This window comes from Schistocerca cancellata, chromosome 1 (assembly GCF_023864275.1).
Source record: "Schistocerca cancellata isolate TAMUIC-IGC-003103 chromosome 1, iqSchCanc2.1, whole genome shotgun sequence".
Classification (NCBI taxonomy): domain Eukaryota; kingdom Metazoa; phylum Arthropoda; class Insecta; order Orthoptera; family Acrididae; genus Schistocerca; species Schistocerca cancellata.
The window spans coordinates 646,174,863-646,199,013 of NC_064626.1; the positions used below are offsets into that span (position 1 = coordinate 646,174,863).

General features: G+C 39.5%; 1 protein-coding gene across 2 annotated transcripts in view; it reads left to right on the forward strand.

Annotated features, from left to right (window-relative positions):
* LOC126183417 (ubiquitin-protein ligase E3C) overlaps positions 1–24,151 on the forward strand; it is a 216,554-nt gene that overhangs the window by 14,597 nt on the left and 177,806 nt on the right. For both annotated transcript variants that reach the window (XM_049925370.1, XM_049925378.1), the window contains exon 4: positions 11,657–11,812. In XM_049925370.1, coding sequence (XP_049781327.1) covers positions 11,657–11,812 — 156 coding nt within the window. The remainder of the gene's footprint in view (positions 1–11,656; positions 11,813–24,151) is intronic.

The window sequence follows — 24,151 nt, forward strand, 5'->3', positions numbered from 1 at the left end:
AAGAACTTAATGGGAAGTCCACTGTTAATCGCAGAGGAGAGAGTGGATATGTAAAAGGAGCACATTTAATGCCTCTACACAAGGGAAGACCTAACTGGTGGTGTGATAGTTCAAGAAATGGCAGTCAATACGGGAGATACAGGAATCCAGTAGTAGAGTCAGAGTTTAATGGAACTGTGGAAGACTTGTGATCAAATAAGATTCAAGGCATAGATACATTAACTTCAGAATTTCTAAAATTGCTGGGGAAAGTGACAACCAAATGACTATTCAAGTTTGTGTGTACAATCTATGAGACTGGAAAAATATCAGCAGACTTTCAGAAAAATGTCATTAACACAATCCTGCAGGTAGCAAAGGCAGATACTTGTGAGAACTACAACACAAGCAGTGTAAAGGCTTATGTATTGAAGTTGCTGACAATAATAATATACAGAAGGATGGCAAAGAAAATGAGAATCTGTGCACTTGACAATGGAAGGAAGACTGAAGAAACATCAGAAGAGGTTCATAGGACTTGTCCATAAGGAAGAAGTGTTGGATACTGTGAAGTTATGCAAGATATGAGAAAAATAGGAGTGAGCTATAGGGAAAGATGGGTTATTTATAAGATCTACCAGAACCAAGAGGAAAAAATATGAAGAACTTGGATTAGAAAGAGTATAACACGAGAGTATAATCTTTTGCACCTATTGTTCAGTCTATAGGTTGAAGAAGCAATAATGGAAATGAAAGAAATTTTCAGCAGTGATGTTAAAGTTCAGTGTGCAAAGATATCAATGACGAGATTTGCAGATGAAATTCTTTATCTTCAGCGAAAGTAAGGAAGAATTGTAGGACTTGCTACATGGGATAAACACTCTAATGAGCAAACTCTATGACTGAGAGTAAACCAAAAGAAGACAAAAGTAATGGGGAATGGCGAATTAGTGATAAGCTTAAAATTGGGGACTGTGGGGTAGATGGAGTGTAAGAATTCTGCTACCTTGGAAGCAAAATACCATGCTGGATGAAACAGGGAGGATGTAAAAAGTAGACTAGTCCATGTGAAGAGATCATTCCTGACCAAAAGAAGCTATCAAACATGGGGCTTAATTTGAGGAAGAATTTTCTGAGAAAGTGCATTTGAAGCAAAGCATTTTAAGGAGGTTAAATTTTGCAACATGTATAAACCTGACAAGAAGACAACTGAAGCATATGAGATGTCGTGCTACAGAAGGGTTTTGAAAATTAGGTGGACTGATAAGAACTGAGGAGAATCTCTGCAGAATTGAGGAGAGGAGAGAAACAAATGGAAAACATTGATAAGAAGAAGGGAGAGGATGATAGTGCATGTTTTAAGACATCAGGGAGTAACTTCTCTGGTACTTGTTGGAATTGAGCATATTGGATGCAAGTGCTACTCCTGAAATTGATCTCCCTGCAGTTCTGGGGGGAGTCTCTCACTTTTGGCTCTATAAGTTCAGGTCCCATTCTATGGTTTGACCTGCCACTATCAAAATTCTACAGAATTGCAGGCCATATGGGGAAGGATGCCTTACGTGGTGCACGAGTTATCCACAGAGCCCTTAGATTCGATCTCCTGAATCTGTTGTCATGGCTTTGCATCTCCACCTGCGATTCAACTGTTTAGGCAAGAGTGCTTTCCAGGGTATGTCATCTTCTTCCATTGTCTCCTGTACTCTTTTGCCCCATGACAGTATTGGATTTCTCTGCACCCAATATCCAGCATGGTAGCCAGTCCGTTGTGGTGGGGCCATCATGTACCCATTTGGTGGTAGCCCCCATGGTAGCTACACCATGGAAGGAATGTAGGGCTACAGAATGGACAGAGCCATATTCGCCTTGGACTGATGGGGACTCCTTTCTACTTATGAAGCCTCAATTTTTCATTGAACCAGTTTGGGGAAGTGACAGCAGTGTCCAAGATACGAAACGGCGCAGTCTTGATGCAGACAGCATCCTCAGCCCAATCCTGAGCATTATTCGCCTGTGAGAAGCTGCATGATATTTCTGTTTCCATCACTCCCCATAAAAGCCTCAGTATGGTCCAGAGGATCATTTTTCATCGCGATCTCCTCTTGCAGTGTGACTACGAGCTCTGTGCCAGTATAGAACGTCAGGGTGTTCATTTCATCCGCCACGTTTACAGGGGATCCAAAGACAACAGGGTTGCTACTGGTGCCTTCATCTTAGCATTTAAGGGTGATTCATTGCCTGAAAAGGTCAAGGTGATGGTTTACCGCTGTGACGTTAAACCATACGTCCCTCCCCCTATGCTGTGCTTTAAGTGCTGGAAGTTCGGACTGCAGTTCCAGCACCACATCTCGAGACTGCAGATGTCCCCGGCAGCCAGATACTCCATGTGCGCCTCCTCCCAGTTGCATCAACTGTGAAGAGCACCACTCCCCCTGCTTGCCAGACTGCCCATTACTCCAAATGGAGCAGAAAATCATGGAGTACAAGACCCTGGACCAGTTGACTTACACAGAGGCTAAACGTAAATTTGAAAGATTACATCCCATTTGGTTGACGTTGACGTTGACAGATGCTGCAGCTACGTCACCATTGCTGTCCCAAGTACCAGTGGTTCCTAACCCTGTGCCACGAACAGTGGGCCCTCCGGGAAACCAGAATACATCTGCCCCCTTGGTGGTAGGGGGCAAATCTTCCTCTATTGCTCCCAAAGCACCTACTTCTGGTGCAAGACACCACCCCCCCTCCGCCGCCTCCAACACAGGAGGGGACATTGTTCCTCTCGCTTCGTAATTTCTTTGTCCAAGTTGGTGCCTCCCATAGTTCCCCCCATATCCAGGAGAATGGGGCCCCGCAGGGCTCTGTATTGAGTGAGGGCTTACAATTGCAGTTTGTGTCCAATTCTATCTGAACTGGAGTCCTTGCTTTTATCACCTATACTCGAGGTCCATTTGCGTACACCTCTATGGCAGCCAGCCATGGTAATACGTTTTGTCATTTTAATCTTTTCTGCCTCTTTCTTGTATTTCTGTGGTTTTCTTGTCCTCTTTTGTCCATTTAAGTGTTTCTTGCCCTTCCGTCGTTCTTGTGGCTTTCCTTTATTTCCGTTTTGTGTTGTCACCCTTGTAACATTGTTTTATTCAGAACAAGGTACCAATGACCTAGCAGTTTGGTCCCTTCCCCTCCTCTTTTAAGCCAGCCAACCAACAACCGACCAACCTCAGATCGAGGGGTTGGCACAGGAGAGGAATTGATGGTGGGTCATACCAAGCAAGTCGGAATACTGATGAACTGGTGGGCAGGCAAAAAGATATTCCTTTCAGCCTTCCCTTCTGTGCTTAGTACAGGTTTCCCATCTGACCTCTTATATTCATACAGGTCTTTTCTTTTCTCCTAAGGCGTCTCTAATTTTCCATATGCTGCTGTGAGTGCTGCATTCAGATGCAAGCTGAGTTAGTGACACTTCGCATACAGCTTCAGTAGGTGTCAACTTTGGTCACAAAGCTTGAGGATGTTGCCAGTGGCTGTCACCATGGGGGTCCACATTATAGGTCCAGATGATTGATCAGTCCACTACTGAAGCTGCCCCAGGTACAGGTACTGCCTACACTAAAGTTGATCCGTCATCAATTGTTGGGTCGGAAGTCATTCCAAGGAGAGGCAGGCAGCGAAAGACTTTCGAGGAGGCTGACCAGAGGGCCATGCCAGTCGTCTGATGAACAGTTTTTGGGTGCTATCTGTGGCCGACAAAGTCCCTGAGCCAGATGATGTCACTTGCCCTGGTCCAGAGGAAGCATCTTAGGCTGCAAGATCTGGGCATTCAGAGAGTGTGGGCTCACTGATAGTTGGCAATCCCAACATTAGATGTGTAATGGGGCGTTTTAGGGATATGGCTGCCAATAAGGGAAAGAGTTCAGTTTGCACTCTGTGTACATAGCATGAGGAGTCATTCCAGATGTGGAAAGGTTGCTTCCGGATTCACTGAAGAGCACAGGATGCAGGTAACTGCTTGTGGTGGCTCATGTTGGTACTTGGACTGGAAGAGAGACACTCTGGTTTCACCGAGCGAGATGGCGCAGTGGTTAGACACTGGACTCCCATTCGGGAGGACGACGGTTCAATCCCGCGTCCGTTCACCCTGATTTAGGTTTTCCATGATTTCCCTAAATCGTTCCAGGCAAATGCCGGGATGGTTCCTTTGAAAGGGCGCGGCCGACTTCCTTCCCCATCCTTCCCTAATCCGATGAGACCGATGACCTCGCTGTCTGGTCTCCTTCCCCAAAACCAACCGACTCTGGTTTCAGGCAGCTAGTTGAAGTAGTAAAGATTGCCAGCCTGGCTTGTGAGCTGAAGGCGGAGCTCAGCACCTTAGCATCATTGACAGAACTGACTGTGGTACAGAAACTAATGGAGGGTCTGAATCAGAGTCTCAGACAGTTTTACAACCATGTAGGCTGCAGATTCCTAGACTTTCACCATAGGGTGTTGTGTTTCTGGGTTCTGCGTAGTAGGTCAGGTGTCCACTACACACAGGCAGCTGCTACACGGGTAGCAGAGACTGTGTGGAGGGGACTGGGTGCTTTTGGTTAGATGGTCTCGGCAAACTACAGAAAGGGTGTCAATCTAAAAGGGTGCAGTACAAACACTAGAAAGTAGGCCTAGAAACAATCGGTATTGTAATTGTGAATTGTTGTAGCTGTGTTGAAAAAAAAAAAAAAAAAAAAGAAAAACAGTGTTCCAAGTGCTAATAGAAAGCACTGAAGCTCAAATCGTTGTAGGCAAAGAAAGCTGGCCAAAGCTGGAAATGAGTTCATCTGAAATTTTTACAAAGAACCGCGCACATATAGGGTGGATTGAATACAGTAGGTGGTGGAGTGTTTATTGCTGTCAATAGTAGTGTACCTTCTAGTGAAGTCAAAGTAGATGGTTTTTGTGAGTTGGTATGGGTAGAGGTTATCCTCGACAGCGGGTAGAGGTTATACTCGACAGCTGAAATAAATTAATAATTGGTTCCTTTTACTGACCGCCAATTCAGATTATAAAGTTGCTGAACAGTTCAAAGAAAACTTGAGTCTCATTTGAAATAGGTACCCCACTTGCACAGTTATTGTTACTGATGACTTCAATCTACCCTCAATATATTAGTGAAAATACAAGTTTAAAGTCAGAGAAGGCATAAAATGTTGTCTGAAATTGTCATGAATGCGCTCTCAGAAAATTATTTTGTAGTAGTAGTTCAGAAGCCCACTGAAAGTGTAAATGGTTGCGAGAACCTGCTAGAACTCATATCAACAAATAATCCAGAGCAAATAGCATCTTGACGGGCACAGGGATTAGTGACCACAAGGTTCTTGTAGTGAACTCAATACAGTAACATTCAATCCCACCAAAAATAAACACAAAACCTGTCTATTTTAAAAAGCAAATAAAAATTCACTCGAGGCAGTCCTAAGAGACAGTCTCCACTCCTTCCAATCCGAATATGTAAGTATAGACCAAATGTTGTTTAAATTCAAAGAAATAGTATCAACAGCTATTAAGAGCCATATACCAAATAAATTAATAAGAGGTGGTATGGTAAAGAGCTCAGAACACTGTTGCGTAAGCAAGAAAAAAAGCATGCCATATTTAAAATAGTGAAAGATCATCAAGATTGATGAAACTTTACAAAAGCTCGAAATGTAGTGTGAACTTCAGTGCAAGATGTTTTTAATACTTTCAGCATCATAATTCTTGTCTCGAAATCTGGCAGAAAATTCAGAGAGATTCTATTCATATGTAAAGTACACCAGCAGAAAGACAATCAATACTTTCAGTGTGTCATAACAATGGTGATCTTATCAATGATAGTGCCACTAAAGCAGAGTTATTAAGAACAACTACCAACATGAGTAACTTTGAGAAGTAGATATTCTTGGTGTAACAAAGCAGCTCAAATCACTAATAAATGCAAGGCATTCAGTCCTGATTGTATACCAGTCAGGTTCCTCTCAGATTAAGCTGATATAGTAGCTCCTTAGTTAGCAGTCAAATCCAATCAATTGCCTGTTGAAAGATCTGTTCCTAAAAGTTGGAAAGTTGCACAAGTCACACCAATAAGCAAGAAAAGAAATAGGAGTAATCCTCTTAATTACAGACCCATACTGCTAACTTAGATTTGCAGTAGTATTTTGAAACATATACTATGTTTGAACACAGTGAGTTATCTCGAAGAAAATGATTTATTGACAAAGAGCCAACACAGATTGAGAAAGTATTGTTCTTTTGGAACACACACAGCTTTTTATTGTCACAAAATAATGAGTGCTGTTGACAGGGATGTGGAATTGAGTACATATTTTTATATTTACAGAAGACTTTTGGCACCTTACAATCCAAGCGACTTCTAATCAAATTTTGTGCCTATGGACTTACCTTCTCAGTTGTGTGACTGGATTTGTGGTTTCTTATCAGAAACATCACAGTTTGCAGTAATTGATGAAAAGTCATTGAGTAAAAGAGAAGTAGTATCTGGCATTCCTCAAGGAAGTGTTATAGATCCTCTGTGGTTTCTGATCTATATAAATGGTTTAGGAGAGAATCTGAGTAGCACTTTTAAAGTGTTAGCACATGTTGCTGCCATTTACTGTCTTATCAAGTCATCAGATGACCAAAACGATTTAGACAATATATATGTGTGGTGTGAAAAGTGTCAGTTAACTTTTAAATAATTAAAAGTGTGAAGCCATCCACGTGAGTAACAAAAAGAATCTACTAAATTTCGATTACATGATAAATCGTACAATTCTAAAGGCTGTAAATTCAACTAAATACTTAGGGATTACAGTTACTAATAACTTAAGTTGATATGATAACATGGTTAATGTCGTGAGTAAAGCAAATCAAAGACTACGATTTATTGACAGAACACTGAGAAAATGCAACAGATCAACTAGAGATACTGCCTACACTACATATGTGCTTTCTCTTCTGGAGTGTTACTGTCTGGAGTGGGATCTGCATCATATAGGATAGACAGAGGACATTGAAAAGGTTCAAAAAAGGGTAGCTCACTTTGTGCTATCATGAAATAGGGGAGGGAGCTCCATGGATGTGCTACATGAATTGGGGTGGTAATCATTAAAACAAAGGCTTTTTTGTTGTGCAGGATCTTCTCATGAAATTTCAGTCACCAACTTTCTCTTCAAAGTTTGAAAATTTGTTGTTGGTGCCTGCCTACATAGGGAGCAATGATCATCAAAAATAAGAAAACTTAGAGCTCACATGGAAAGACTTGTGTGTTCATTATTCATGCATGCTGTTCAAGAGTGGAACGATAGAGAAATGGCTTAAAGATGGTTTGGTGAACCGTCTGCCATGAACTTAACTCTGAATTGGGGAATAATTATGTACAACTAGGAAAATGACCAATTTTTGCCAGTATAATGTAATTGCATAGAAAAAATACATAAGAAAGGTTTTATAAAAGCAAGCTTTTGGAGCCAGTGGCTTTTGCAGAAGGATTGAAGAGGAAGGAAGAGGGGTGAAGGAAAAGGACTGAAGAGGTATAGGAAAAGGGGTAGAGATGAGAATAGCCACTCAGAACCCTGGCTCCAAAAGCTGGCATACATAAAACCTTTTTTTGTTTGTGTTTTCTCCTGCCACCATTTGGTGAGTAGATTTTTAATCTATCCACTTACGGAATAATCATGTAAATGTACATTTCTTATAATCGTGCATGATTCTGCTATAATCGTGCATGATTCTGCAGCCTTGCATTTCTCATCAAGCCATTCCTGCTTTAATGTTCATGTGCTATGAGTTTGGCTGTTACTAGCACTCATTGCCTGGACTCCTGCCACAATGAACTCTTGCTGGTCTCGGACCGTTATTTGGAGCAGAATTTGATTTCTGGTGACCACTATGCCCTTTGATGTTCTTTTATTTTATAGTGCAACTGATATTCCTCAGAAATGCACATTGTCTCAGCATTTTCCAGCTGTGGCAGATACAGGGTCCAATGAGATCTTAATTAATTCAGCACCTGTCGCCAAACCTTGTTTATATTGATGTCCATACCTGTGTACTATGTTATCTGACATCTTTATTTTGATGGACTCTTAATTATGCTGGCCCATGAACTTGGCATTTGCCCCACTATATACTGGTCTCATCAAATTTCATTTCATGATAGTATTCTGCTGACAGCTGATTTGCTTATTTTATAAGTTGGGTATGTTGCTGACATTACTTGCAGCCTCTCCTATACTGTTTTTATGGTCTGCCCCATGTAAGACAACCAGACAAGATGACCCAGTGGTTAGTACGCTAGATTCCCATTCAGGACGATGATGGTTCACATCCCTGTCTGTAGATTTAAGTTTTCTGTGGTTTCTCTAAATTGCTCCTGGCAAATTCCAGGATGTTTCCCCTGAAAAAGGCAAGGCAAATTTCCTTCCCCATCTGTCAGTATTATGAGCTTGTGCTCTCTTTCTAATGATTGTGCTGTCAATGGGATGTTAAACTCTAATCTTTCTTTCATCCACGTAAGATGCGCCACATTTGTGTGGAATGCATTATGCACCCTGGTTTCCGGAGACAAAGGAGGAGTAGTCTGCTGATCTTTCTGGATTTTGGGTTACTGAGGTAGACAAGTGATTTTTAGCTTCTCTGTCTCGGTCTGTGACTCAATCTTTTTTCTCATTTTATCTTGATTTTGAATGTACCATCATTTCAATTTAACACTCTGATTATACATTATTTCAGAATGCTATTTGTAGGTGTTGTAATTCTTTGGTGACTGTTTCCTTGTCTGAAAGTGTTAAAGCTATACGGAACAGAATCCTTAGCACTGAATTTGTTTGTGACATGATAATGGCTCAGAGTGTGGAGATGACCAGTTTGCATAAGTTTTCTATATTCACTGTGACCCATGGATCTGACCTTTCTTCTCTTAATTAGCATGTCGAGGAAAGGTAGCTGTCCCTCTTTTTCAAGTTCCAACATGAATTTTATATTACAGTGGATAGAGTTTCAGTGTTACAAGAAAATTTTAAGTTTTTCCACACTACAAAGGTGTCTCCATGTACCAATAGAAAAACATCGGTTTCAACTAGGTGGATCCTAGTGCCTCTGCTTCAAGGTGCTCCATGTATAGGTTCACCATGGCAAGCAATAACGGTGTACCCATTGCCATGGCATGAGTTTGTTATATTTTCTGTCAAACCGGAAATAAGTTGACTTCAGAAAGTGCCTAAAAAGTTATGTGAAACAATCATCTAACTTTTCTGCAATTGTTTCCGAGAAATGAGAAAGTCGAATTCACATAATGAGGGAGTCTGCATCAAACCTGACTTTAATGTCCTTATTCTAGAGCTGCAACTGACTTAGGTGCTGTATGGAGTCACCGGAGTTGTGAAAGTGATGATCATATTTCCCTATGTATTTACTGAGAATGCTTTCAGGTATTTTGTTATCTGGTATGTAGGTGCAAGACTTTAACACTGGGCCTCAGAGGAATTTCGTTCTTGTGTACCTTAAAGGGCCATATAGTTGTTGTGACACTGCTGCTTGTGTTCTAACACCCTCACTGAAGTTACATGTCAAACCTTACGCACTGAGAAGAGTCACTATCTTCCTCATGATTTTATTTGTGGGATTGACATCCACTTGTCTGCATCAAACTTCATTTGAAAGATCAAAAATCTTCGTGTTACAGTCCATGTGTGACACTGAGATCAGAGGGTTGCCCTTGCTGGCAATCAGTGCACACTGAAGCACACCACTAATCAGTTAGGCCAAGAAAATGGACAGGTCACATTCCTGCTTTGTCTTTTTGTACGTCCTGTTGATCTCAGTTTTTAGACTTCTGTATTATTCTCTTTTAATTGCTTTATTTGCTGCATATGTATATTTTTTCTTTTCATGAATTAGATGCATTATCTCATGCGTTATTCAAGGATTTCTACTGGGCTGTACCTTATTGTCTATTTGATCCTCTGCTGCCGTCACTATTTCATCTCTCAAGGGTACCTATATGTCTTCTGGTGAATTCCTTTCTCCTGTTTCAGTCAATCGATGCCTAAGGCACCCATAATAACTCTCAACAACCTCTGATGCTTTCACTTTATCCAGGTGTCCTTTACTTAATTTCCTACCTGTCTGCAGTTCCTTCAGTTTTAATCTGCAGTTAATAACCAGTAATTTATAGCCAGATTACACATCTGCTTCTAGAACTTTTTGCAGTTAAAAATCTGTTTTTGTAATCTATGTCTTACTGTTATATAATCTGTGTGAAATCTTCCATTGCTTCCACGTCTCTTCCACGTGCACAACCTGATTTCATGATTTTTAAACCAAGTATTAGCAATGATTAATTGTGCTGTGGTCAAAATTCTTCCTGGTGTCTTCCCCTCTTTCATTTCTCATCCCCAGTTCAATTTCCTGCTATCAAAGTCCAGACCTCCATGACAATAAAGTTTTCATCTCCCTTAACTATTTGAATAATTACTTTTATCTCATCTCATCATACATTCTTTCTGTCTCTTTGTCCTTTTCAAAGCTAGTGTGCATATAAACTTCTATGGTTGGTGTTGGCTTTGTGTCTATTTTGGTTACTATAAGGCGGTCACTATGCTATACTTACCTCATTAATGGATCAAACATTCCAGGCTGTGAAGCCTACAAATGTTTTGTTTCTCCTGATGACATCTTCGTGGGTACTACCTCCCCAGAGATCTGACTGAACTAATGCTTTACCTCTAAAGTATTTTACCCAGTAGGATGCCATCATCATTAAGCCATACTGTAGAGCCACATGTCCTCGGAAAATATAACAAGTGTAGTGTCCCCTTGCTTCCAGCCCTTTACAGTGCCGACAGAACGACGCCATGTTGGTCAATGTTACAAGACCAGGTATCAGTCAGTCATCCAGACTGGTGCCCTTGCACCTACTGATAAGGCTGCTGTCCCTGTTCAGAAACAACATGTTTGTCTGGTCTCTCTACAGATACCCCTCCCATGGGGTTGCACTTACCCGCCACAGCTACCTGTATCGTAGAGGCATACAGGCTACCCTGCCTCAGCTATGTCCATGGTTTGTGGGGTGCACTCTCCTCTAACTCAAATTAACAGTACAAGAGCCCCCATGCAAAAGGAACTAAACTTCCAAATGCAGTGCTTAAGCATGACACCATCCTTACAATACCATTACATAAATCATTATAAGCCAACCAATGTTACCAAAGGCCTCCATTGACTCGTTGTCACATGTATTTGCAAAGGTATTTATTAAAGTTTTCTGTCAACAGTTTTGGAAGTGTTTGCAGAGTAAACAGATGTAACCTAGGAAAAGATAACTGTTATGTTGTATAAGGCACTGGAAATGCATGAAGAAATTATTTGAGCTGAAATAAATGATAAGGCTCTTCAGCTGGAATGAGTAAGAAAATTAGAAAAGTGTAGAGAGAAACTGAGTAAGATGAAAAATTACTAAGCTTAAGAATTCTCACAGTGAAGATATTTCTTTGACTGTAATTTATAAATGATTCAGCAGCTATGAAATTGTGTGTGTCACGTCTTTGTTTATTAAATTACCTCACAAATTTTCCAGCTCTTATCAGTCTAACAATATTTATCACTATGCGCTTACATGTTCCTCAACAACAAAATTAATGTTCAGTTTTTTTTCTTTTGCTAACAGGTCTCAGTTTCACAATTGTTACTTAAACAGCATGAAAGTGTGTTAAAAACTGCTGATGAAAGTTGGCTGTGGCGAATACAGAGACTGTTGCACCTAAACTTACAACAGATGGAACGAGCTGGTAGCCGTGATTCGCTCGCTGTTGGGTTACGCATAGTAAGTTTATTCTAAAGAATTGTTTCAGTCATTACTGTGCTTGTTAACTCTTTATGTGTCTCAGTGTGAACTAGCCATCATTTAAAATTTGTAATTCTCTTTACTAACAATGTGTATGTGATACTTCAGAGCCATTTGTGTTTATTCTTTTAAAATAACTGTGTCTCTTGATTTTCCTTCAAAAAGAGTACTGATGGTATTCTAATGATATAAAATAAAATTGTGCAACATGGATATATGCTTCGCAGCAATAGCAGTACTAGACTGTTACATATATTAAGATTTTCGTCTGTATCCATACTATTTATTTTTGTATGTTTACTAATATTCTCTACCCACATTCCATTATGTCATCATCTCACTTTTTTCTTATCTGCAGGAATCCAGCAAAGAACTTCAATCTACTATTCATTCATTTGGGTCCATATGTTTGTTGCTCCTATTAATTCCCAACATAATAATATTTTTGCATTTATCACTGAGCAACCCTTAGATTTTGAATGGTTTTCACATTCAAAGTCAATGTCCCAGTGCTGTAAGCAAAACTACTAACACATGCTTGATTGTTAACATCCCTTTACAGACCTATTAGGAAACAGTTTTTAAAACTTCTTAGTCAACCAGAATTACTCCAGGTCCTTTTTACTCTTGTGTTTATTTCATTTTGTTATTGACGAACTTCTTCTTCATCTGCCCAAAATACAAAAACTCAATCTGTTCTATACTTTCTTTGTTAATTTGTTCTTGTTTCTTTTTGTTTTACCTTGTTGTCACTGATTTTTTGGCCTGCTTTTACCTTGTTTCAATCTCTTCCATGCATTGTTGATATTTATTTACACTAGAGACAAACAGTACAGTGTCATCTGCAGAACCAAGGTACTTTGCATATAGTAACTGGTTAAGTTAAGTTATTCATCTGTATATTGAGCAAGCACTAAAGGAAACAAAAGAAAAATTCGGAGTAGGAATTAAAATCCATGGAGAGGAAATAAAAACTTTGAGGTTCACCGATGACATTGTAATTCTGTCAGAGATAGCAAAGGATCTGGAAAAGCAGCTGAACGGAATGGACAGTGTCTTGAAAGGAGGATATAAGATGAACATCAACAAAAGCAAAACGAGGATAATGGAATGTAGTTGAATTGAATCAGGTGATGCTGAGTGAGGGAATTAGATTAGGAAATGAGACCTGTAAAGTAGTAAATGAGTTTTGCTATTTGGGAGCAAAATAACTGATGATGGTCAAAGTAGATTGGATATAAAATGTAGACTGGCAATGGCAAGGAAAGAGTTTCTGAAGAAGAGAAATTTCTGAACATTGAGTATAGATTTAAATGTCAGGAAGTCATTTCTGAAAGTATTTGTATGGAGTGTAGCCATGTATGGAAGTGAAACATGGACGATAAATAGTTTAGACAAGAAGAGAATAAAAGCTTCCGAAATGTGGTGCTACAGAAGAATGCTGAAGATTAGATGGATAGAGCATGTAACTAATGAGGAGGTACTGTATAGAATTGGTGAGAAGAGAAATTTGTGGCACAACTTGACTAGGAGGAGGATCGGTTGGTAGAACATATTCTGAGGCATCAAGGGGTCACCAATTTTGTACTGGAGGGCAGTGTGGAGGGTAAATATTGTAGTGGGAGACCAAGAGATGAATACACTAAGCAGATTCAGAAGGATGTAGGCTGCAGTAGGTACTGGGAGATGAAGAAGCTTGCACAGGATAGAGTAGCATAGAGAGCTGCATCAAACCAGTCTCTGGACTGAAGACCACAACAACAAGAAGTTATGTTTCTTCTTGTTTTTCCCATTTTAACACTTTGGTTATCATACCCGAGCGTAGCTTGGGCCACAAAGCTGTGTTCAGAAGACCGCACCCAAGTACAAATTGGGCCGTACTCATGTTTCTCAGTGTGTGTGTGTCACCTATCGCTCAAAAACTGGATTAAATTCATATGAGAACAATATACAGATATCTTGCTGTGTGTCCCTTGACAGGTGCTGCCTTGTGTTGCCAATTTGTAGATTATTTCAAAGAAACATTAGCAATTGTAACAGATGCTGTCACATGCTAAGCCAGTGTGTGATCGTGTTGACATAATGTCATGCACGTTCTCATTAGGTTTTGCAGTTCACTGCAATTCGGCTACAGACACATCACATTTGTTGAGTGAGCAAGAAATTTTGGAAGCTCAAGAGGAAGAAATTGCTCAGTAACTCACCTCACACTTTTTATGGAAAGATAATTATACATTGTCACCTTTATTTTAAAATTTGTAGTCTGTCAAAGAACTAAGGTAAATATGGAAAATTGGACCGTGGTACTTTTTTGTGTGGATTACTCTTTAAGACATATCATTTATATATGTGCCAATAATTCTTTAAAAAATTGCATGCAGGGCTGGTTTTCTAGGCCCAAAATTCTTCTAAGTGTCTGGTTGTCTAAGTGTTGACGGCATGATGACTTGCTGTATGGCTGCTGAAATATGTTTTGTTTTGCTGTTTGTACCCCGGTGCCTCTTCTTTCAATTCTCAGTTAAGTGTTAGCCTGAGGAAGTCTTAATAGAAGGTGCAGCATTGAGGTATGTTTTCTTCCATATATGAAAATAGGAGAAATAAAGAGCAGAGATCTAGCATCACAGGCAACTTAATACTCACTTAATACTCACTTTATCAAAGAATGGAAGAAAAATAAAAAATAGGTTCCTAGTGAATCTGTTTGGTTTTGGGAGACATAGTTGCATTTGAGAAGCAATTACGTCATTATGACTAATACAAGAGGGCAAATTAAGAAAAACAAAGAAACTTATGGTGCAGTAGTATACAGGGTGTACCAAAAGGAATCATCCAATTTGGCACATCTGTATTTCTAAAAGTAATAAAATATACAGTGACTTGTTTTTTGATGAATGGGAAACTCAAAAAAAGGTTTTTTTTCCATACCTTTTCATAGGTGTTAAATATGCCCCCTTAGAGGTGCACGTCATATGTCAACGTGGTAGGGCAATTCCATGTCAAATCAACAAGTGCTACAACCTGACCCTCTCAGATTTTTTTGAAATTAAGTATGCATATACTACTCATAAATCATGACACAAATTATTTTTTTCACATTTTTCTGATGAAAAGTTACCGAGTATTGGACCTTCAGAAATTGAAAAGGTGACAAATTTTTGACTCACAGAACAATGTTGTTTTCTTTAAAACTCGTGTTCTAATTATGCTAGAACAATAAAATTTACTTCATTGGAAAGCTCTTTTAAAGAGCTTTTATATGATACCAAACATCATTAGTTTAATATATAGATACACATTGTTTATAAAAACAACGTTGTTGAATTTATCGAATTTTGAAAAACTGTATTTTTAAAATTCTCAAAAAAATATATGTGGGAGATACACTTTACATCTACATATTCTGAAAGTTTCAACTTGGGATGAGCATGGGATCACTATCAAAAGCAATTTTACGTTAAGGGTGGTGCTTTAAAAATTCCTAAAGGTAAATTATTTTAGATATTAGGCCTACCGGTACTTCTCACCAGCTGAATGTTGTTGTAAAATGTGGAAATTAAAAGTAACTTATAATTGACAAAAAAGGTTTTATGCTTCTGTAATTAATAAATACAAAATGAAAACTTAGAAAAAATGAATAAATAAAAAAACACAGAAAATGAATACCTGAGATCAGACCTAAATTCAGTTAGTAATTACTATTATTTACAAATAGGCGTCCTTTTAGTGCACTTCTTCATACTTCAAACTAATCAGTCTGTTGCACATCAACATTTCTGCACTGGATAACTTATATGTTCGCCCTGTAGCAGTTTCAGGATTCACGATTGCCACTACTTCCCTACTGCTTATGGAAAGAATGTCTGGATGACTCGGAAATGTAAAAGATGGTGATGGTCCATGCGGATGTAAGAAACTGTGATTTCATCCTTCTCCTGATTTTTTCAAGTATACAGGTTAACCACCAGTGTCCATTATAATCACAAGCAACATATCCTTTTATGTTTTTGAACAGTATTGTATCACTGTCAGAAACTGTCACCGATTCAATTTTACAATCATCAGAGTTTGAATACACTTTTGTTATTATTTTGTCCTTGCTAAAGGGAGTAAAATTGTGAAGTTTTTGTGTCCCTATAATTTTGCAGCATTTCTCAAATCTTTCCAGTTTCATTTCTTCATTTTTGTGATTTTCTTTAGTAGCATACTTGAAGTTCATTCCTTCTATGTTATCCTTGGCAAACATATAAAGTTGTTTTGGTGTCATTATTTGATCACTGTATGGCCTTTGCATACTTGCTAGAGCTGCAAGTCGTTTAACTGTTTCACCAACACCATCACTAACTCCCTTCCCATGCGAGGTGGCTGAAAAATGCCATTCAGCTTCAGTTTGGAAATCTTCTTCAAGATGGCACAGGTTGATAAAGTTCTTCCTATTTTTATAATGAGCTGCTGCTCCATCAGAGAAATAATATACTTTTCTTGGTTTTCTACTGAATTTAACAGTCAGGAAGTCCATCAAGTACGATTGGAACAAATGCACAGCAACAGTGTCATGTGTTAGGCATTCTGATATGATTACAAGCTCGAGTTTGTTCCCATCCTTGTAATAAGCAACAATGGGATGAATCGTTTCTTGCATGTTTGTCCAGTGATAGCCTTGAACTTCGTCCTGGATGACAAAGGAGTAATTCTCAGAAAAGTCACAGATCGCTAAGACCTCGCCTTCTTTAAGTTCATTTCTCAGTCTCTTTTGGAAGGTTGATTGTTGACTAGCAACAAATGAATGTCGTGTAAGCAATTTTAATTTATCAAAAAAAAAAAAAAAAAAAAAAAAAAAAAAAAAAAAAAAAAAAAAAAACCATCAGTAAAGTTGTCAGATGATTTTATGATTGTTTCTAGAGATATGTGATCAACAGAACTGCATTGCTGATAAGTTATATTGTCAATATCATTAGTATTCAACAAATCTTGTAAATATGTCTTAAATGTTTCTGGGCCAGGGCAGAATTTACATTCACCAAAATGACCAGCAGGTAATGACAGGTTACATACAACTCTTGCAATGCAGTCTTTGTAAGTTTTTATTGGATTACCTTCATCCTTTGTCAGCTGAGGAATGTTACATCCAGTCAGCATCAGTTTGAAGTTTTGATGGGTAGTACACACACACAGACACTATGTGTACCACTAGTTCCAGCTAAAACACAATTTTTGGGACGTAGGTCTGCAAACTTCGAAAATCAAATATGGAGCTCTGGATGGTTGTCTTTAAAGTTCGCGTAAATTTCTTTCAAATTACTTAAAACTAGCCATTTTTGTAGTTGCGGTTTCCCTCCGTTATCTCTCACAAGCAGAAAATCTTTTTCCCCTGGCATTGCCCTGCTTATCTCATCAGAACAATAAAAGTTTCTAACAAAATCAGCAGTTGTTTGATCAAGAGTCTTGCCAGGTTTTGCGTTTGGTGAAGACAAAATTCCATTGGCCTTCACCAAATCGTTTACTCTTCGAGCCATGTAATTTGTTACATTAAATTCATCTTTAAGCTTCTTAACACTCCAGCTTTTAGGTAAAATGGTAAGAATTTTCATCTGTTTACTTCGAGATGTACATGTACGAAATTTATCTTTCAGCTGACTGATCATCTCAGATTCTGCATGATCATGTACCTCCTCTTCTTTTTCGGAACGAAGCAATAATACCTTTGTTTGAATTGTTGAAGTTAATTAGTTTTTTCTTAGGATATTTTGCTTCACACAGTTGTTTCTTCTTAATTGGCGATTCACCAACGGACTGCAAAGAAGCATTCAACCTTTCTAAGGCCTCACTTGCTGCAATGTCTTGTACGTCACTATCACATAAAACCTTTTCACTTTCTTGTTTCACCACAGAATACAGTAGATCATCATCATTTTCTGTAGTAGACGTATCACAAATTTCTACTTGTGCAATTTGTTTACGGCAGTTGTCACACACTTTTTGATTTAAAGTTAAGAAAGGTTTTCTTGCTATCATCCATTGTGAAACAGGCCGTAAGTTTTTCTTGTGGTTATTGTGGCCCTTTTCATTAAATGGATTACAACACAAAGCTGAAATTTTAGGCATTTTATATTTCTCAAGTGAACAAACTAATTTAAAAAAAAATGTTTTTGAAGTTGAATGCCCCAGCTTTCTATATTGAATACTACACAATATTACTTCTCTATTCTTTCACCTCCTGTAAAAAAAAATGTTTCCTTATGTTAATAGTATGCAAACATTAACTGGTTGTAGGCATACAAACTTACAGACTCTTGTGAGGTTTGTACAAAAGTACCTTCAAGCTAGATTGAAAACACATTTCAGAGTTAATCACATAATTTCACTACAGCTGCCTTACAACAAAAGAATGTGTGGGTCACTCTCAGCAATAGGTGAAAATTGCTGACAGAGATAAAATACTGAATAGATTGCAGATAGTAACACCGAAGAATCATTTTATATATAATCTTCAAAATGAGAGATAGCTTCCTCCCCCCCCCCCCCCCCCTGATTTTACAGCTATTAATAAATATTTAGCACTAAAGTTTAATAAGCAGTTATTCATTTCAAAAGTACAATTTGTGGACCATATAACAGAATCTAACACTGTAATATTTTCATGGGTAGCAAAATAATAGAAATTCATCTACCTGATTTTTTTTTGAAGAATCGTGGTAAACATAAAATTGCTTTTGATTGTGATCCCATGCTCATCCCAAGTTGAAACTTTCAGAATATGTAGATGTAAAGTGTATCTTTCATATATATTTTTTTGAGAATTTTAAAAATACAGTTTTTCAAAATTCGATAAATCCAACAATGCTGTTTTTATAAATAATGTGTATCTATATATTAAACTAATGATGTTTGGTATCATATAAAAGCTCTTTAAAAGAGCTTTCCAATGAAGTAAATTTTATTGTTCTAGCTTAATTAGAACACGAGTTTTAAAGAAAACAACATTGTTCTGTGAGTCAAAAATTTGTCATTTTTTCAGTTTTTGAAAGTCCATTACTCAGTAACTTTTTATCAGAAAAATGTGAAAAGATTAATTTGTGGTACTATTAATGAGTACTATAGGCATACTTAATTTCATTTAAATCCAAGAAGGTAAGGTTGAAAATGATGGTTTCATTTGTTGATTTGACGTGGAATGACCTGGTAATCAAATTGTTCCCACATTGAAGCGAGCATGTCTTGAGTTACAGCTTCCATAGCTGCTATTATGGGATGTCTCAGTTCATTCATTGTTGTTGGTAATGGAGGCACATAAACAGAGCCTTTTATAAACCCTCACAAGAAATAATCACATACAGTCAGCTTCGTTGATCTTGGAGGCCAGTAATGTAAAGCTGAATCATTTGGTCCAATGTGACCAATCCATCATTCAATAATCCTTTCCATTAAAAATTCCAGCACTTCCAGATGCCAATGTGGCCGTGCCACATCCTGTTGGTAAATGAAGTCGTTTGAATTGGTCTCCAACTGTGAGAAAAGAAAGTTCTAAATCAGATTGAGATATGTGCTTCCTGTAACAGTGTTCTCGGCAAAGAAAAATGGACCATACCTTTTCACGTGAAATAAATTTTGGAGGGTCCCTCTCATGTTGTACAGCTTCATGTGGTTATTCCGTACCCCATATTCTCACATTATGATGGTTCACCTTTCTTTAAATGGAATTTTGCCTCGTCAGTAAACACTAAGCATAGAAGAAAACTGTCATTCTACATCTTGCCAAGAACAAAAGTACAGAACTCTATGTGTTGTTGTTTGTCACCCTCACGAAGAGCTTTCAGTAGCTGAATTGTGTGTGGTTCCATGTGTAAACATTGATGTAACACATGGAGATGGATGTCAGGGCATGTTGAGCCGTCCAACTGCACAGCAAATGGATTTCTGCGGAGTCTTCATGAAACTATGGTAGACGCATTTGACATCTGTGACATACACTTGGGGATGGCCTGGCGATTTGCCTTCACGCAAACAACTTGTTTCTTGGAATTGTTTATGCTGTCATGTAATGCTCTGTGCTGTAGGAGAATCCACATCATACCTAGCACGAAAGTTACACTGAACAGTTATTACTGATCCACACTGTGCAGGGGGTAGAACATAAAATGCTTTCTGTTCTCCCAACACCATTTTTACTAGAACTGAAGTGGGTGCACACTGCTGCTACATAGCAAGAACCGTGTAAGAGTTTGCTCTTTCCAACAGTGGGTTGTTCATGCACATATTTCAAATAACATAATAGTTATGATTTTTTTGTTAATTGGGTGATTATTTTTTATACACCCTGCATTTGTACAAGACTTCTGGTAATGTGGAATAGAATTTTTTCAATTCTTTGACAGTGATCGTAAACTATAGGGATACAAGGGCAACATTTTCTGGAATGGTACAAAAGACCAAAATCAGTATAGGTTCTTGGAATAAAAAGGTTTGCTCAACATAACTGCAGATATTTAATTTTAAATGTTGAAGAGGCAGCGAGAGAAGTAAAGGCATATCAAAATGTGTAAATTAACCAATGGAAAATCCAGACTGGAGTAATGACAATATTATGAAAAGGATAGATTGCTACTCACTGTATAATGGAAATGCTGAGTTATCGACAGACACAACAAAAAGACTGCTCACAAGTTAATCTTTCAGTCAAAAGGTCTTTTTCTGCGCGCGCGCGCGCGCGCGCACACACACACACACACACACACACACACACATTCATGCTTACGCAACTCACGCTGACATGACCACTATCTCTGGCAGCCAAGGCCAGACTGCGAGCAGCAGTGCATGATGGGAGAAGGAATCTGAGCGATGCGGGTGAGGAAGAACCTGCTGCGGGGAGGGAGATGGATAGCAGGGTAGGTGTGGGAGATGGTAAAGTGCTGCTTGTGGGAGTGTACAGGGACTAGATGGGGAGAGGATAGGAGAGCTAGGTGCAGTCAGGAAGTTAGAACAGTGGGTGGGAGAGGGGGAGGTTGAGCGGAAAAGGAGAGAAGTAAAAAGACTGTAGCTGCATTGGTGGAATAGAAGGTTCTGTAGTGCTGGAGGGGGAACTGGGAAGGGAGGGAGCAGGTGGACGAAGGACAGTGACTAACGAAAGTTGAGGGCAGGAGGGTTACAGGATATAGCGTATATTACAGGGAGAGGTCCCACCTGCACAATTCAGAAAAGTTGGTGTCAGTAGGAAGCGTCCAGATGACACAGGTTGTGAAACAGTCTTTGAAATGAAGAATGTTGTGTTGGACAGCATGCTCATCAACTCAGTGCTCCTCCTGTTTCTTAGCCACAGTTAATCGGTGGCCATTCATGCTGACAGACTGTCGTTGGCTGTCAACCCCACATAGAATGCAGCTCAGTGGTTGCAGCTTAGCTTGTAGATCATATGACTGCTTTAACAGGTAGGCCTGCCTTTGATGGGATAGGTAATACTTGTGACAGGACTGGAGTAGTTGGTGGTGGGAGAATGTATGGGATAGATCTCAAATCCAGCTGTTCTACGGGGATATGAGCCATGAGGCAAGGGGTTGGGTGCAGGGGTTGAGTTGCGATGGAGGAGGATACTGTGTAGGTTCAGTGGGTAGTGGAATACCACTGTGGGCCACTAGTGACATTGGGAAAGGTAGTTTTCAATAGTGACAGGGCTCCTTGTACACAGGCATCCCTAATGCCCACGCCCTTGCCCCTATTAAACACTACCTTTCCCAATGCACGATTGACTCCAAACCTATAACATCCTTCTTGGTCACCATGATCAACTGTATGCTCACTCTCCTTTGAAGATATCACCTACAGACAAATCTGGGGTACACAATGCGCATCCACATATCACCATCGTATGCCTACCTATTTGTGTACCGAACGAGGTGGCACAGTGGTTAGCACACTGGACTCACATTCGGGAGGATGACGGTTCAATCCTACATCTGGCCATCCTGATTTAGGTTTTCTGTGATTTCCCTAAATCGCTCCAGGCAAATGCCAGGATGGTTCCTTTGAAAGGGCATGGGTGACTTCCTTCCCCGTCCTTCCCTAACCCAATGAGACCAATGACCTCACTGTTTGGTCTCTTCCCCCAAACAACCCAACCCAACCTATTTGTGGAACATCTAGAGGAATTTTTCCTAACCATACAGAATCCCAAAGCTCTCACCTGGTCCAGATTCTTTGATGACATCTTCATGATCTGGGTAGAGGGTGAGGACACTCCATCTGCAGTCCTCTAGAACCTCAACACCTTCTTCCCCATTCACTTCACCAGGTTCTCCTCAACCCAACAAGGAACCTTCCTTGTTGATCTACATCTACATCTACATCTACATGACTACTCTGCAATTCACATTTAAGTGCTTGGCAGAGGGTTCATCGAACCACAATCATGCTGTCTCTCTATCATTCCACTCCCGAACAGCGTGCGGGAAAAACAAACACCTAAACCTTTCTGTTCGAGCTCTGATTTCTCTTATTTTATTTTGATGATCATTCCTACCTGTTTAGGTTGGGCTCAACAAAATATTTTCGCATTCGGAAGAGAAAGTTGGTGACTGAAATTTCGTAAATAGATCTCGCCGCGATGAAAAACATCTTTGCTTTAATGACTTTCATCCCAATTCGCGTATCATATCTGCCACTCTCTCTCCCCTATTACGTGATAATACAAAATGAGGTGCCCTTTTTTTGCACACTTTCGATGTCCTCCGTCAATCCCACCTGGTAAGGATCCCACACCGCGCAGCAGTATTCTAACAGAGGACGAACGAGTGTAGTGTAAGCTGTCTCTTTAGTGGACTTGGTACATCTTCTAAGTGTCCTGCCAATGAAACGCAACGTTTGGCTCGCCTTCCCCACAATATTATCTATGTGGTCTCTCCAACTGAAGTTGTTCGTAATTTTAACACTTAGATACTTAGTTGAATTGACAGCCTTGAGAATTGTACTATTTATCGAGTAATCAAATTCCAATGGATTTCTTTTGGAACTGATGTGGATCACCTCACACTTTTCGTTATTTAGCGTCAACTGCCATCTGCCACACCATACAGCAATCTTTTCTAAATCGCTTTGCAACTGATACTGGACTTCGGAAGACCTTACTATACGGTAAATTACAGCGTCATCTGCGAACAACCTAAGAGAACTGCTCAGATTGTCACCCAGGTCATTTATATAGATCAGGAACAGCAGAGGTCCCAGGACCTGGGGAACACCTGATATCACTTCAGTTTTAGTCGATGATTTGCCGTCTATTACTACGAACTGCGACCTTCCTGACAGGAAATCACGAATCCAGTTGCATAACTGAGACGATACCCCATAGGCCCGCAGCTTGATTAGAAGTCGCTTGTGAGGAACGGTGTCAAAAGCTTTCTGGAAATCTAGAAATACGGAATCAACTTGAGATCCCCTGTCGATAGTGGCCATTACTTCGTGCGAATAAAGAGCTAGCTGCGTTGCACAAGAACGATGTTTTCTGAAACCATGCTGATTACGTATCAATAGATTGTTCCCTTCGAGGTGATTCATAATGTTTGAATACAGTATGTGCTCCAAAACTCTACTGCAAACCGACGTCAATGATATAGGTCTGTAGTTTGATGGATTACTCCTACTACCCTTCTTAAACACTGGTGCAACCTGCGCAATTTTCCAATCTGTAGGTACAGATCTATCAGTGAGCAAGTGGTTGTATATGATTGCTAAGTAGGGAGCTATTGTATCAGCGTAATCTGAAAGGAACCTAATCGGTATACAATCTGGACTTGAAGACTTACCCGTATCAAGCGATTTGAGTTGCTTCGCAACCCCTAAGGTATCTACTTTTAAGAAACTCATGCTAGCAACTGTTTGTATTTCAAATTCTGGAATATGTCTTCCTTGGTGAAGGAATTTCGGAAAACTGCGTTCAATAACTCCGCTTTAGCGGCACAGTCGTCAGTAACAGTACCATCGGCACTGCACAGCGAAGGTATTGACTGCGTCTTGCCGCTTGTGTACTTTACATACGACCAGAATTTCTTTGGATTTTCTACCAAATTTCGAGACAATGTTTCGTTGTGGAACCTATTAAAGGCATCTCGCATTGAAGTCCGTGCCAAATTTCGCACGTCTGTAAATTTTAGCCAATCTTCGGGATTTCGCGTTCCTCTGAACTTCGCATGCTTTTTCCGTTGCCTCTGCAACAGTGTTCGGACCTGTTTTGTGTACCACGGGGGATCCGTTCCATCTCTTACCAATTTATGAGGTATGAATCTCTCAATTGCTGTTGCTACTATATCTTTGAATTTGAGCCACATC